The sequence below is a fragment of the Mirounga leonina genome, unplaced genomic scaffold (genome assembly GCF_011800145.1).
Source record: "Mirounga leonina isolate KUSES-001 unplaced genomic scaffold, KU_Mleo_1.0 Mir_125, whole genome shotgun sequence".
Lineage (NCBI taxonomy): Eukaryota > Metazoa > Chordata > Mammalia > Carnivora > Phocidae > Mirounga > Mirounga leonina.
This window is the reverse complement of record NW_023270305.1, coordinates 1673594-1689373: the sequence shown is the minus strand read 5'-3', so window position 1 is coordinate 1689373 and position 15780 is coordinate 1673594. Positions and strand designations below refer to the sequence as shown.

General features: G+C 47.2%; 1 protein-coding gene across 5 annotated transcripts in view; it reads right to left on the bottom strand.

Moving 5' to 3' along the window:
• LPIN1 (lipin 1) overlaps positions 1-15780 on the bottom strand; it is a 95830-nt gene that overhangs the window by 45475 nt on the left and 34575 nt on the right. For 4 of the 5 annotated variants that reach the window (XM_035000608.1, XM_035000613.1, XM_035000612.1 and 1 more), the window contains 5 exons: positions 8841-9041; positions 7697-7792; positions 4901-5208; positions 2974-3099; positions 515-622 (listed from right to left, as the gene is read on the bottom strand). In XM_035000608.1, coding sequence (XP_034856499.1) covers positions 515-622; positions 2974-3099; positions 4901-5208; positions 7697-7792; positions 8841-9041 — 839 coding nt within the window. Of the gene's footprint in view, positions 1-514; positions 623-2973; positions 3100-4900; positions 5209-7696; positions 7793-8840; positions 9042-15780 lie in introns of those variants that run through there. The other variant, XM_035000609.1, reaches the window with a different exon arrangement.

Genomic DNA, 15780 nt, shown 5'->3' with positions numbered 1-15780 from the left:
CCTAGGCTACGCCCCAAAATTCCATTTTAGAAATGCTGGGGCAACAGGATTCCATTATTCAGACAGTCTAAGAAGCTAATTAAAGAGCTATAATAACTCCCCTTACACGAAAGATCTTATAAACTTATATGTTGAACAACCCTAGACACAAAGCAAAAGTCATATTACCAATTTTTATTTCATTATTCTGTTTTGCAAAGCACTCCACAAAATTAGGAAGAGCTATATGCTTAGCCATAATAATTTCCAGAGAATCAAATTTAGTCATAGAAAAAAAAAATCTAATAATCTACAAATGCTTAAAATCAAAGGCAAAAAATCATCTCTATGTATTTCCTTCATAAGTAATTTGGTTAGTCAAGTAGATTTGTAAGAGTTAGATCAAAGGTTTCACTTATACAGGCTCTATGTGTTTTCCACGTAAGTAATTCGGTCAGTGATAAACAGACTTATAAGAGTTAGATCATAGTTTTCATTATCGAAGACATCCCAGTGGGGAAAAGAGACCCTCTACCTTTCCGAAGCATGGAAGTGGGAAGACTGTGGAGGGCAAGAGCTAGAAAGGCCTCCCTCGGCCGCAACCACCAAGCGGGGGGCAGTCCTTTGGCAATCTATCGGGCTACTGGATACCACGTGATATACATTAAAAGAAAGAAAAATCATAGGTCAATTAAACTGAACTTCATATAAATTCTTTGACTACTCTCCACAATAACATTTGTAAGAAAATGAACATAGTTAGGCATCTGACAACAGCAGAACACGCTCTGTTGAAATCACTCAGAAATCAACATGAATTCTTTTGAACCACAAGAACAGGAAACTGCCAAAAGACTCATTTCACTTTCTATTTCATCCATATGGGCCATAAAAGATTGTTGTTCTCTGGTCAGAATTTAGTGCTTAATCAAACTACATTCTCCAAAGAATTGATCGTTTCTGCTGCCAGTTGTCTCTTTAAAGAAAATACATAATTCCGAGTATGGAAATGTATCTATTTATCCTAATTTGTCATTGCACTTGACAGCAGTCAGACCCACACGATGTGACAGAGTCGCTATTCTGGATTCATATAGCAAATCATGAAAGACAGGGGAACATATCCAGGGTTGTGTTTTAAACATTTATTTGAAGCTCTTAAAATTAATGTAGAGTGTTTGAACAGATTTTTCAACCTGATAGTGGTTTTTAACCATCCCACGTAATTTTCTTCCTAAAGTACTGTCTTTTTCCCTCCTTAGGGTGCAGTTCCACAGACCTAGGGAGACGATGTGGGAGGTTCCAGAAAGGCCTAGTAGCTGCACTGTCCATTATGACAGCCACCAGCGGCCCATGGCTATCGAGCACATGAAGTGTGACACGTCCAAACCGAGGTGGTCCTTACACGTGACATACACAATGATCTCAAAGACTTAGTATGAAAACAAGAACGTGAAATGTCGCATTAAGAACTTCGTGATAACGACTTGATGATATTTTGGATATGCTGGGTCAAAGGAACTCCATCATCAAAGTGAACTTTTTCAGTTTCTTTTCACCCTCTAAGGCTGGCTGCTACAAGACTGTAAATGTCCTAGGTAACCAGCATTCTGTTTCTGTTGCGTGGGGCGGGTCTGCAGACAGACCTCCACGGGGACACCTCCCAGGCCCCCAGCCCCACCCTGGCGGACTAACACTCGCTGTCCTGGTCCTGGCTGGAACCAGGCATGGGACCTATCTAGTTCTCTCGGACTCGGGCTCCAGCGCACGCTGCTCACTGTGCTGTCCCACTGGCAAGATCACTCTGGTGAAACTGGAACAAGGAGTAGTGTTGGGAGGACTCTGGCTTTAGGCGGGGAGCCTTTGCAGCAGGGTTCCTACACTTCCACTACAAACCACAAGTACATCTAAAACATGAGGAACAAGAATGATCCAAGGTTGGGGCACCTGGGGGGCTCAGTCGGTCAAGCGTCTGCCTTCAGCTCAGGTCATGATCTGGGGGTCCTGGGATCGAGCCTCGCATTGGGCTCCATGCTCCGCTGGGAGCCTGCTTCTCCCTCTCCCTCTGCCCCCCACCCACTGCTCATTCATTGTTCTCTCTCTCAAATAAATAAAATAAAATCTTAAACAAAAAAAAAAGAAGAATCCAAGGATGTCCCTGTCACTAAGATCGGTGTTTCTCAACCTCTTTCCTTTTTAGCGCACCTCCGGACAGCTGAGGCATCCCCCCACCCCACCCTGCTGTGGTCCTCCCTCCACCGTGAAACTTGAACACCACAGATGGACTCTGAATCTGCTTATGTGTGAGGCCCCGTGGAGGCCACAAGCCATTATAATATCTAAGAATTCTTTGTTGCCTAAGAACCAATTTTTGTCCCAATGGGGGTGATACGGTCCCTGCTGAGAACACTCGGTTTCAATCTGTCCCCGCCCCAGTCCTTCTGAGAAGGGCTCCGAAGGGGTCACATATTCTCAGAGGTCTCACTGACTACAAGTCTCTGGGATCTTCAGGATGGCAATCCGCAGCCTGAGCAGGTCTGGCTCTCCAAGTTTATACCCGATTCTAGGGCAACATCAGAGTTATACTAAATATTCCTGATTTCAGTAGAAGGGGTTAAGCATGGGGCGAAGGCATCATTCTAACAGCCCAGAACCACCTTGGTGGCTCCTGAATCATACTTGAGGGCTAAGTGTCAAGAAAGGCTCGGCCACCTGTTTTCTCCTGCTGACAATTAGCCCTGAGGAACCACAGTGGTTTTGCTTTCAAGGTCACCTGTGGGGAGTGAAGAGCCAGATATGCAGCTTGATTATGATATCAGAAGTTTATGGTCTGCACATGTCCTTTTTCAATCCTGATCTGTACCTCCTACTAGAAACTGCATTTTTTCGCTTTTTACTTATATTTCACTATTTTATTAGACACGTTTCTTGTCACTGACTTTAAATCCTCTGGACCGGGGTGAGTGAATGCACACACTTCCCGCAGCAACTTACCTGGCGCTGGGTGACCACTCTCTATCAGAATTAGGGTACGATGCTGACTGAGGGTAAGTCATGATGGGGGAAGGGCTTTCTTTAGAAACATCTTCTTGGAATGCAGGTATATCGTTAGGAAGAGTTCTGGAGGGAAAACAAAACAAAACAAAAAGACTAACATCAAAGAACTATTAGTGATAGATTCACAGTAAAGGCAAGTTTCCCTTTTACCTTGATTATCTCTCTAAGTTCATTGTAGATAAACATGATCTCTTTCTGACCCACCCACACACATTGCAGGCAGAGGAAAAACATGAGACACAGATACACAAAAATGTGTTCGTGCTTTGGCTGGATTATAAACGTAAAATGACTGTATTCAAGCCTCTGGGCTGATAGAAGTGCACAGCGGTGATCCTGCGGCCCCGAAACTGGGCCCAGGAGGCTGGAAAGTCTTACTGTGCATGGGTAGGGCTGCCGAGTAACTGAATGACCACACACAGACCATGCTTCATCTGGCAGAATAAATAAATGATATAAACCAAATGAATCTTATAATTACAAAATGACTGCAAAGCTACCTCATTTCAGGTAGAAAGCATCCATTAAAAAAAATACGATTCGCTCTTTCAGTCACACAGAGGCCATCTATCCATACTTTTGATGTTCCCTGAAATATCCGTCACTAAGTTCTGGAATTAAAAGCCATGAAGGGATGGCAACTATAACAAGCCCAACCACCAGTTTCTGAGCCTATAGCTGATTAGAGGCTATAGTTAGAAAAAGTGACATTGCCAATTTGCCTGTATTTTTAGCCAAGTGGGGGAAAAATCCTATTTTGGATAATGAAGCAGAGGGATACTCCTGATGTTCGTTATCCCTTCTTTATGTTAACAAGATACAAAAATAATTATCAAAAATTATACTGAATTTTAGGGGTGCCTGGGTGGCTCATGTGGTTAAGCGCCCGACTCTTGACTTCGGCTCAGGTCCTGATCTCAGGGTCGTGAGACTGAGTCCTGCATCGGGCGCTGTGCTCAGCAGGACGTCTGCTTGAGATTCTCTCTCCCTCTGCCCCTCCACCCCCCCTCTAAAAAAAAAAAAGAAAAATTATACTGAATTACATAAAGATCTGAAATATCAAGTATACTTTACAAATGAGTTTTGACTTTTAAAACCGGCCATTTTCACTAAAATAGTAATACACAGAAACCAAATTTCAGCACCCTATTAAAAGCAAAGAAAAGTTGAGCAAGATGACCATGAAACCTCAGGCCTAGTCAACACTGAAAAGGAAAAGTCTGCTTGGAGACAAAACTGGTCACATTCCACATGTACTTGTAACCTGAAGGCTGTCACAGATCAGTCCCCAGCCACACATCAGCCCAACGGCCGGGTCCACAGTCGGGGCCCAAATAAGAGCAAGCAGGCTCTGAAACAACAGTTTAGTGCATGAAATATTAGTTTGCTCACTTCTCTGTCCCTTGGCTCTGTCCTGGATGCTGAAGCGACCAGACGAGGAGGTCGGGTACTACCAACTGCCTTGTAGTTGTAAGCTACCTCAGATCTTTATGCTCCTTGAGGTTGGGTCCACAGAGTTCTAAAACTCAGTCTAAAATGCATTCACATAAGAATAAGGAATAGTGGGGCACCTGGGGGGCTCAGTCGGTTAAGCGTCTGCCTTCAGCTCAGGTCGTGATCCCAGGGTCCTGGGATCAAGTCCCACGTCGGGCTCCCTGCTCAGCAAGGAATCTGCTTCTCCCTCTCCCTCTCCCTCTGCCCCTCCCACCTGCTCCTGCTCATGCTCGCTCTAATAAATAAGATTAAAAAAAAAAAAGAAGAAGGAATACTGGGGGTGGGGGGGGGCAGTAGGAAAGAGTTTGTAAGAATCATCTCAAAGAATGAATGCACCCCGACACAGATCCCGCCTTTCATGCACATTTACCTACTGCCGTCCAGCGGGTCAGCCTGGTCGTCCGAGCTCATCTCTATGGGAAACATGTCCTCATCCTCAGAGGTGTTCATGTTGTCGTCTCTTTTCAGGGTGTCAAGCTGGGACTTTCTCCTCCTTTTCCTTCTCTTCTTCACTAAAGAGCCGCTCAAAGGGGCCTCACTGGGAGGTAAGGCCTGGGCTGATGCGCTGGGGTCCAGGTTTCTGATCCTGTCTACAGAGCTCCTTTTCAGCTGACACTCCATGCGCGACCCTCCCTCTGACAGGATAGGGGAGGTGGCCAGGTACATGGGGATCACTTCCTAAAGGACAGAAAATAGTTCTCGAAGAGTCTCGCTAGTTTGGGTTTAAGGAGCAGGGGGATGCCAAAGGCCGGCCGGTGGTCCTTTAGGAGCGCGAGCGCCCTTGGGGAGGGCCACGTGGGGCGGGGGGACTAACGGTCACAGCCACCACGGCTGGAGGCACAGGGCCAGATCGGACAGCCGACCACGAAGTCAACAACGCATTCAATGCCATTTTGTACTGAATCCTGCATTTTCATAATTGTAACAAAGCGAGGTAATGAGTGATTTTAGGCCACCCAAAGTCAACTTTGTTTGAACTATCCAAAGTAAAGAGGGAAATGAGCTTTGAGTCATCACATTACCTGGGAACTGGACTCAATTTGCATTTCAGTGTGTGAGGGTGGGTAGGTGCGAGGAGGGTGAGTGTGTGTGTGGTGGGGTGTGTGGGTGCATGCACGTGACTGCATGTAAAAGAGAGAATGTGTATGCGTTTTTTAATATGCACTGAATTAAGATGACAGTAATTAAAAACAAAAATACAGCTGACAGCTCTCCATCCCAAATGCCTGCCTACACCAGAGGGCATCCAGGTATACGGCCATTGAATAATTAGATCCTGACTCTCTTCTTAAAAAGGAAAAAATATATGGCCTGTCCATTTAAGTTATTTAATAATGATTTACCAGTTTTTTAAAAACTATAATAATCATTTTATTAATGACTTATTTATTATGAGCCACTTGGTAACAAGAAGTAAAGAATATATACAAAGGAGAAGAGAGAAACAGAAACCGGCTCCTGACCCTTTACAGTGATTTCGAGAACACCCAAAGTGCTGCAGGTATACAATGAACATCTGAAAGACCAAGCCTTAGGCTGAGAGGTGAGAGGTCATCTTGCCCAGCTGCTCAACGGGCCAAACGAAGAAGAAATGCCGCCAGTGCTGACAGGGGGTTAAGAGCAGAGGAGAGTCCAGACTGGATAGGGAGGGGACAGACCTCCACAAACGGAGGGGGACTCCATCCTGGGGCAATCTGGTGATGAGGGACACAGGCTTCCCCAACTTCCAGCAGCCTTCCAGGGGCAGCCAGGGGCATCTGTAAGGGGCAGAACATACTCTGGACTCCGAAGCCCCGTCCCACCCACAGACACCCTGAAAGCGAGCGGAGCAGGCCCAAGACCCTAAAGCTTCCATGGAGGCCTCGCCCAAAACACTTCTTCAACTCCCACAGCGTACAATCTGTCCACAACTAAGGGACAGCAGAAATTTAAAAGGCAAGTATCCATTTGAGATGGAAAGAATTAATAATCGCAAATGAACGATTCTCAGAACCTTCCCTTTAAATAGGGAAGTAATTACAGAAGGGGTAATTACAGAAGATGGGGGCACAGGATGAGGATGCTGGTCCTCCTGTTATGTCACACCTTTGGGGACACCAAAAAGAACAACCTGGGACGGTTTTATTCTGAAACTGAAACTATGGGGTCCGTTTTCGAGCCTGGAGCTATTTAGAGCTGTTCCTTTTGAATCACGCTCTCTTCCCACACAGCAGCTAGTCTAAGTGGATTCTCATGAGGAATACAACACAGGATCCCTTCCACGTGGCTTTCTCAAAGAAGGAAAGAGTGAATGCTCACAGCGGCATTATTCCTAACAGCCAAAAGGCAGACACAACCCAAATGTCCACGAACCCACAAAAGGGTAAAAAATGCGGTGTGTGGATACCACGGGCAATGATTCAGCCCTACAAAGGGATGAAATCCTGAGCCCGGCTACGGTATGGGTGAGCCCTGATGACTTTGTGAGAAGTGGAGGAAGCCAGGCGTAAATGACAACATACTCAGGACTGCATTCGTGTGAAGGTTCAGAACAGGGAAATCTAGAGAAACAGAAAGTAAAAGAGTAGCTGCTGAGGGCGCAGGAAGGTGACAGGGTGGGGGCTTGGGGAGAGGTAAGTGATAAGCTACAGGGCACCGGGTTTCTTCCCGGGGGGATGAAAATGTCCTAAAATTGACTGTGGCGACATACCTTCGAAGACTGAAAACCACCGAACTGTATACTTGAAACAGAAACTCTACGGTACACAAGCTCTATCTTTAGAGAGCTGTTAAAAATTTTTTAAGTAAAAAAAAATGACAGTGACTTGGTCACTCACTGCACAAAAACCAGAACACTCAGCCCTCTGAGATTCGACACACCAGTGTAACCCGTATGCTTTGGACAACAGCTCGGATGTGATTCGGTTCCTGTCTCCTCGGAAACAGTGAGCACGCGGAAGCAGGCCAGGACTGCGGAGTCTTGCTTGTGTGGACACGGCTCGCACCCACCCCGTCAGGCTCACAGATCCCCGGTCCAGATCAGCAGCCACGCTTCTCTGCTGCGATGGTCTCCACCACCCAGCACCAGTGTTACTTCTCTATACACATTTCCGCTGGGCCCTCTAGACAAGCATTGCTCAAAATTCAAAACTAGGAAGTCACAGTGACCGCCCACAGCCTTCCTTACCTGATCATTATCAGTCTCTTGAACAAAAAATGCTTCTCCATTATCTCCCAATTTCATGTGCAAATCCACGGATTCCCCGTTGATTTCTATGTCAACCTGAAGGAAAAAGACACTTCACTAAAACAGGAAACCTCACAGGGGATGCCATGTCTTTACATAGGCATCCTTTAATCACATATATCCCAAAATGACCTCACAATTCCACATCCCAATCAATCAACCCATTAGAAATGGAGTCTCCTTGCCCCCACCCCCGACCCCGCGCCCGGGGAGGCTGGTGATGGCCCCAGCCAGCAGAGCGCTGCAGGAGAGGCTCTATGAATTTCCGCGGCTCCTTTCCTCTGGAGAGGCTCACCCTGTATCCGGCTGCCATGTTGTGCAGCCACCCAGGCCACATGCTGAGGCCACGTGTAAGCATCCTGGCCAACAGCCTCAGCTGAGAGCCCAGCCAGCAGCCCCCGGCCGCATGAGTGAGCGCCTCTTTAGAGCCGGTCTTCCAGCCGAGGCTCCAGATGGCAGAGGGCAGAGAAAAACTAGCCCTGCTGCACTTGGTCTGAATTTCTGACTCACACAACCCGTGAGCTTAATAACTAGTTGAGTTTTGCCCCTATGTTTTGGAATAATTTAACTCAATCCGAGTTAGTACTTGTCAATTCAGTGACCAGACCCTTCCAGCATGAAGCCTCAGCTCCAGAGGCCGAAAGCTCTGTCTAAAGACAGAAACACGAGGGGTACCTGTGTGGCTCAGTCAGTTAAGCGCCTGCCTTCGGCTCAGGTCATGATCCCAGGATCCTGGGATCGAGCCCCACATCGGGCTCCCTGCTCCATGGGGAGCCTGCTTCTCCCTCTCCCACTGCCCCTGCTTGTTTTCCCTCTCTTGGGGCACCTGGGTGGCTCAGTCGGTTAAGCGTCTGCCTTCCACTCAGGTCATGATCCCAGGGTCCTGGGATCGAGCCCCGCATCTGGCTCCCTGCTCCGCTGGAAGCCTGCTTCTCCCTCTCCCACTCTCCCTGCTTGTGTTCCCTCTCTCACTGTGTCTCTCTGTCAAATAAATAAATAAAATCTTCAAAGACACAAACATGATGATTTGCTCTAAAGACAGAACCTGCCCCCTGCCCCAGGTCACCAGGTCCTATGCTCTTACCACTTTCTCTCGGGAACGCAGGACCCCCATCTTCCCAAAGCGCACGTGGAAAGGGGAGCACTGCAGGCTCCCGTTGGGCTGGCGGACAACGATGATGTCGATACATCCAGACAGGGTGGCCGGGTTCAGCCCCTTGTAGAGTTCCTTCACGGTGACAAACACCTGGCCTGCCAACTGCCCCACGTAATTCATGGTTTGAGTCTAGAAAACAGAGACAGACCCACGATCAGTTAATTCAGAGACGGCATCTATCTGGAGCCGGTCCAGATGAGCTCGTCATCATAACCCTGGCTCGACTGCATTCTGCTCCACTGCAATGGGCTCCATGACACCCACCCCCACTGCCCATCTACCCCCACCCCAGTCCGCAAGCCTACCAACCTCCACCCTGCCGACCCCGGGAAGCCTCATCCCAGAGAGCACGGGGCTCCTCCCTGCTGGGGCGCCAGCACCTGCTCACAGCACCCTGATGGCCCTTGCCAGCTGTGCCCGGCTCTGTCGTTACCTGCAGGTTCTACGGCTACCTCTTAAGACTCTTGAGAAAAGAGACTGTACTTTATACCTCTTAGGATCTAGCCCCCACCGCGCCAAATCCAGTAGGTATTCAACAATATTAGTTGGGAAAAAAAATGACTCTTTCTACTTGAGAAGGAAAAAAGCTGACTTTTTATTTGGAATAACTTCCATCCTGGTGTCGGTCTGCCTAATCGGATTCTGCCCCACGGCGGCTGCAGGGTAAGCGCAGGCTCTGCTTCGGTGGGTCTGCCCGGCTAATCAACTGAAGGCCGGTCAGCAAACATCCAGCGTCTACTCTACACCCGGCCTGGTGCTGGCGACACGGAGATAAAAAAGACAAAGTCCCTATCCCCTGAAGGGACTCCCAGGCTCATGAAGGAGACAGAAGGAAACACAGGGAGCTAAAATATATGTCAGTGTTGTTCTGTTTTAAGTCGACAGGAGGGGCCAGAGCCGAGGGAGGTGGAGAAGGCCGGGAAGGAGGGCAGACACCAGCAGGGACAGGTAGGTGCTCAGGAGCCGGCCGGAGGGGCTGTGCCTGCCACAGAAAAGATGCAGGGAAGGATGGAGACTTGGAGACCCGCTGGGAGGTCCGGACGTTTCTAAGACGCCAGCCTGAAAGGAGGCAGTAAAGAGGAAATGGAGGTGGAGGGACAGTTGGAGAGAGGCTCAGGGCCGGAGACCCACAGTGAGCTGGCACCATGCTCTGGGCCTCTTCCCACAGCTCTGGCTGCCACAACCGCCTTGGTGCCCATCCTTACCTGCCTGACTGCCCACCTTGGCAGAGCCCACCCTCCGGTTCCATGGTCTGGCCCTGCCACATGCCCCGATGGGACTCGGACTCCTCAGACTGGCCCACAGCCCACAAGGGCCAACCCTGCAGCCTTCCTCCTTGGCACCCCCTGCCCTGGGACGTGCCTGTCCTCAGAGGTGTCTGCCCTCACTCGGGGTACCTGCCTCAGGGTGCAGCTCGCTTGGGGCTCCCTTCTTGCCAGCCCGCAGGTCCCTTCTGCCCCCAGCTTAGCTGCACTCACACGTTGGCCCAGTCACAGCTGCTCCCCTCTCCTCTCTGTGCACTTAACACTTTGGGGGCCTCCTCAGGTTCCACCACCTGAGCACGAAAGGTCCACACATTGTGACTTCCAATCGCTGGATCCCAAGACCTCTCTCCCAACCCTCATGCCCCAATTCTTCAAGGAGACTACCTACCCTACATGGGGGCGCAAGGGACCATGCTGACCCCACCCACTTCAGGTCCCTTACAATGATCCCAGCAACCACCAGCTTACATATATATACACCTGTCCCTGACCTGTCTGCACAGTTTGGTTCTGTGAACTTTCTCGCTCAGATGTGTCTCTATTTTTTCGTGTGGTTTTCCTGTCACTTGGCAAAGCCAGATTAGTCCTTGAGGCCGAGGATCAAGCCTTGTCTTTGCAAGTTGAAAAAACCAAAAACTACCTGTCTTTTTTTTTTTAAAGATTTTATTTATTTATTTGACAGAGAGACACACAGCGAGAGAGGGAACACAAGCAGGGGGAGTGGGGGAGGGAGGGGCGGGCTTCCTGCTGAGCAGGGAGCTCGATGCGGGGCTTGGTCCCAGGACCCTGGGATCATGCCCTGAGCTGAAGGCAGACGCTTAACGACTGAGCCACCCAGGCACCCCAAAAACTACCTTTCATAAGCCTCAGCTCAACCCCTGTGACATAGGCAGGAAATGATATTAGCACTCCTGCTTTAGAAATAAGGAAACTGAGGCTTACAGGTGGTTGGTTAAAAGCCCTGCACGCCATAAGCAAACACGAACCGCTGACTCGAGGCTAAGTTAGAAGAGGCGAGAGCCCTAAAAGCAGTGACAAAACCTACAAAGAACACAAGAAAGCCCTCAGTGGCTCATTTTACCATTGTAAATGACACCCTGTGGATTGATGTGCCCGCCTCCCTCAGACAAGCGACGAGCAGACCCTCCGTGAACACGAGCAGAGATGCACACAGGCCAGCCACCCTTAGATGGAGTCGGGCGACGGGTGGTCGAGCTCCTACCGCTGACACAAGTCACATGGACGCAAGAACAGAAAATCGTGCAACTTCTAAGTCTGTGTGGCTGTGCAAGCTAACTAACTTCATGCAAAACGGGAGAAGAGACAGTTCCTGAAGAGATGAAAAATGCAAAAAAAGATTCTTTGGAACCCTGATACCTCTTTTTTTGTTTTTAGGGGTTTTTTTAGTAAGCTTTATGCCCAATGTGGGGCTTGAACTCATGACCCCAAGACCGAGCTTGGCAGGCTCTACTGTCTGAGCCAGCCAGGCGCCAGGAACCCTGATACTTCTTACAGGGAATCATTTTGCAAAAAATACAAATAAACCATCACATCAATGTTCGATGTAGATTTTAACATATGGTGCTTACCGAGAAGTAAGCAGCTAACCCTGCAGCTAAGCACAAGCAGTATGAACAACATTTCTGTATGACTGCTTCCGCATGACCTCGTGCCCCAGTGGTATTCACAACAACGCTGTGGGTACGAGGCCTTTCAGACCAACGAACTAAGGACAAGCAAAAGTGCAATGAAGCAAATGCCCAAGGGCACAGGCCTGGGCCTGAAACCACCTCTGTTTTGGTTCCAGAGCCCCCTTCCCGACTTCATGGCCCTCAGCTGTGGGCCACACTGGTCCCTGACGGGTGACCATCTCCTGCAGCGAGGCTGAACCCATGCCCTCGCCTCTGCGGCTGCTCACACGGCCCTGGAGGACCCGCCGGCCAACCTATTGTAGTCACAACCAAGAGAAAGCTGGTAACTGGATGGTGTGACTACATGTCTGCATCCCGGCCCCTCATCTGTAAGACGAGGACATCGGCCTGGATGACCCGCAAGATCCAATTCCAGCTCCGACTGCCCCAAGATGAAGCCTGAAAGGGCATCTTTAATAATTAAGCGAAATGGCACTCTGCTCTCTTGTTCTCACAATAAAGCATCCTTCCCCCCCGGCAGTGAACAAACTCAAGGTTATTGCGCAGAATCTGAAGATTTCGAAGGTGGCAGGACCCTGGGCTGTTATTCTGACAGCGTTGTTTGAAAGAAATAAGGCCAGAAATGGGAAGTGATGGGCAGCGCTCCCCACCTCGCAGAGATGGAGCTGGACTCTGACTTCCCAATTCCCGGTCCTGGGATTGTCCCTCCGTGCATGCCACGGGATTGGCCTGGTGTAGTTTTCCCACCACAAATAATCGGAAATTGCTTTGATTATCTTTAGCTACCCGCTCTATTGAACAACTTATCTGCAAATCTGAAAATGCCTCCTCTTGGAAGCAGGGCATCTGTTCCATAATTCTTAATAAATGATGACAGGGTCATGGCCCCACCTGGCAATACGCTCCCGGGAACTCTCCTCAACACCGAAAGGGGCTGCTTTAACTGACCGCTGAATGTTTTTTACAAAGAAGACCACCTGGATGGCTACTCTCTCAAGCACAGGAAGAAGCAAGGGTTGGCAAGGCTGGGAAGAAATTGGAACCCATGTGCACTGTTGGTAGGAATGCAAAATGGTGCCACACTATGAATGGAACAGTACAGAACACAGTTCCTCGGAAAATTAAAAATAGAATTACCATATGACCCAGCCATTCCACTTCAAAATATATACCCAAGAAAACCAAAAGCAGGGTCAAAGAGACATTTGCACACCCATACTCACAGAAGCGTTCTCACAATGGCCAAAAGGTGGAAACCACCCAAGTGTCTATCGATGGATGAGTAGATAAATAAACTGTGGTACATACACACAATGGGCTATGAGTCAGCCTTAAAAAAGAAGAAAATTCAGATATACGTTATATATACAACATGGATAAACCCAGAGGACATCACGCTAAGTGAAATAAGCCAGTCACAAAAGGACAAATACCATACATAGGCTTCTCCTTCTACGTAAACCCCCAGAAACCGGAAGCAGAACCAAGATTACCAGGGGCTGCGGGGAGGAAGGAAGCACAGTTAGTGTTTAATGGGTTAGAGCTTCATTCAGGAGAAGAAACCAAAGCTGGAGCCGGATGGTGATGACGGTGACACGGGTGTGTGAATCTGCTTACACGACGTGTACTGAACTTTAAAAAACATTAAAATGATTAGGACAGTAACCATTTCTGTTATGTGTGTTTTACCACCATTCTAAAGGGGTGAGGGGGAATGCTGTACTAACCGGAACTCATTTCAGGAAGGCGACTACTGTTTGCTTGGGCCCAGGAGGCCTGGGACAGGCTTTCCGGGGAGGGCGGTGCCCAGTTCAGCCCCGGCACCCGCTTGGCTGAGGGGCGCAGGCAAGTTGGGGGCAAGCATGGCTCTTCTTCATCTCTGCTCTTCCAGGATGTTTTCTAAAGAAGTGCTGGGCAAATACTGGAAGAATACAAGACTAGACCAGCTGGACGCCAGCTCCCAACTTCACTTGCTCAGTTCCATTGGAAGGAGACGGCTCAAGGAAGAAGCTAATTGGATTTACCTAAAGATAAGAAGCCAGACAAGCCAGCCGGAGAGGCACGCACCTCCCTGCACCTGCCCATTACTCTCATGACTGCCCTGGCCTCCTGGTGCTCACCACGACACAGGATCCGGCAGTAAAGGCAGTCTTGTGAAGAAGAAAGCATCTTAATTACCTGCAGAGTAACCAAAGTACGACCTGTAAAGAACAAAACAAAATGCTTCCGTATCCAGTTAAATAGCTCTGAGGTCCCGGCTCTGCATTCACGCCATGCCAAATTACTTTTAAATCTGTTGATTTCAATCTCAACATTGGGCAGAAAATGGCTGCTTCCCCTGACAGGGCTTCATTTATCACATGAAACAGGATTCCACAACCTATTTCAGAAGTTTTTCAAGGAGAGATAAGCCAAACCTATAAACACCCTCTGTCTGGCCAAACGAAGGCTCTTTAAACTATGCTGTGGATTTTCAGAGCAATTCTGAGGTTAAGAAATGTGTTAAAATATATATATATATATATAGGGGCGCCTGGGTGGCTCAGTCGTTAAGCGTCTGCCTTCGGCTCAGGTCATGGTCCCAGGGTCCTGGGATCGAGCCCCACATCGGGCTCCCTGCTCCGCGGGAAGCCTGTTTCTCCCTCTCCCACTCCCCCTGCTTGTGTTCCCTCTCTCACTGTTTCTCTCTCTGTCAAATAAATAAATAAAATCTTTAAAAACATATATATATAATTAATATGTTTTATTATAATCATTTATATATATTATTATAATAATTGTAATTATATATTATATAATTAATCATGTTGTTATATATATTATAATTAATATTAGTATTAATTATATATTGTATTATATATGATTATTATATATTATACATTTAATATTGAATATTATTACTACTTATTAAATATCCTTAAATATTATGTAATTATAATTATTGTATATGGTTACAATTATATATCATATATACATTTATTATATAATGTATTATGTAATATATAATGTAATGTAATATATAGTGTAATATATATTAACTAATATATAATATAAATATAATGTATTTCTATAATTAATAATATTATATTTTTACATTATATATTATATTATATATTATATATATTATATAATATATTAAAATAAATATATATAGTAATATATATAATTAATATATAATTATATGTGGCGTTTTTTAACGTGGTATCTTCTAGCCTTCCAGAAGATTTCTTAGGCTAATTTTCTGAGGCTATTACATCTCATGGGAGTACCATCTTTTCAGATAGTCTTCCCTGAATTGGAAACTACTACAGTGCTTACATTAGAGATAGACAGATAGAACATTGAGGAACATAAAAATCCAAAAGTATACGTCCACCTGGGATTCTGCTTACAACATTAATAATACAGTGTGTTCAACGTGAATTGCATCAACTATTAAATATGAGGACTCGAATTACTTTAGGCTAAGGCTCTTACCTGTCAATTCTGAAATTGCTTGTTCTACTCATTTGATATGCAAGTGGATAAAAGTGATTTTAATTCCCTTTCCAATTCTTTCAACTAGAACGCTATCAAAGGCACGTTATCTTAGAAATAACGGTCTCTCCACCTTAATTTTGTGGGTTTGCTCCTGGGAAATGAAATTGGGTAGGCAACCTCTAAACATGTGCTTCTCTTCTCCCCTTCTCGGAGAAGGCTGAAGGTCAGGACTCCCGCCTTAACCAAGGTCAAAATGAATGCAAAGCTGCCTCAGTGAATACAACCCTCAGAAGCACCATCTTACATCTCACCTGTCCCTCCCTTTCTATGCCCTTCTCTTTAAGAACAGAGTGTCCCACAGGAGTTCCACAATCCCTCCTTAAACTGCACTTCACACTGCCTCCTCCAGGTCCTCGCCTGGCTGTCCTGGATACCTCGTCCATAAACACACCCAAAACAACTCATGGTTTT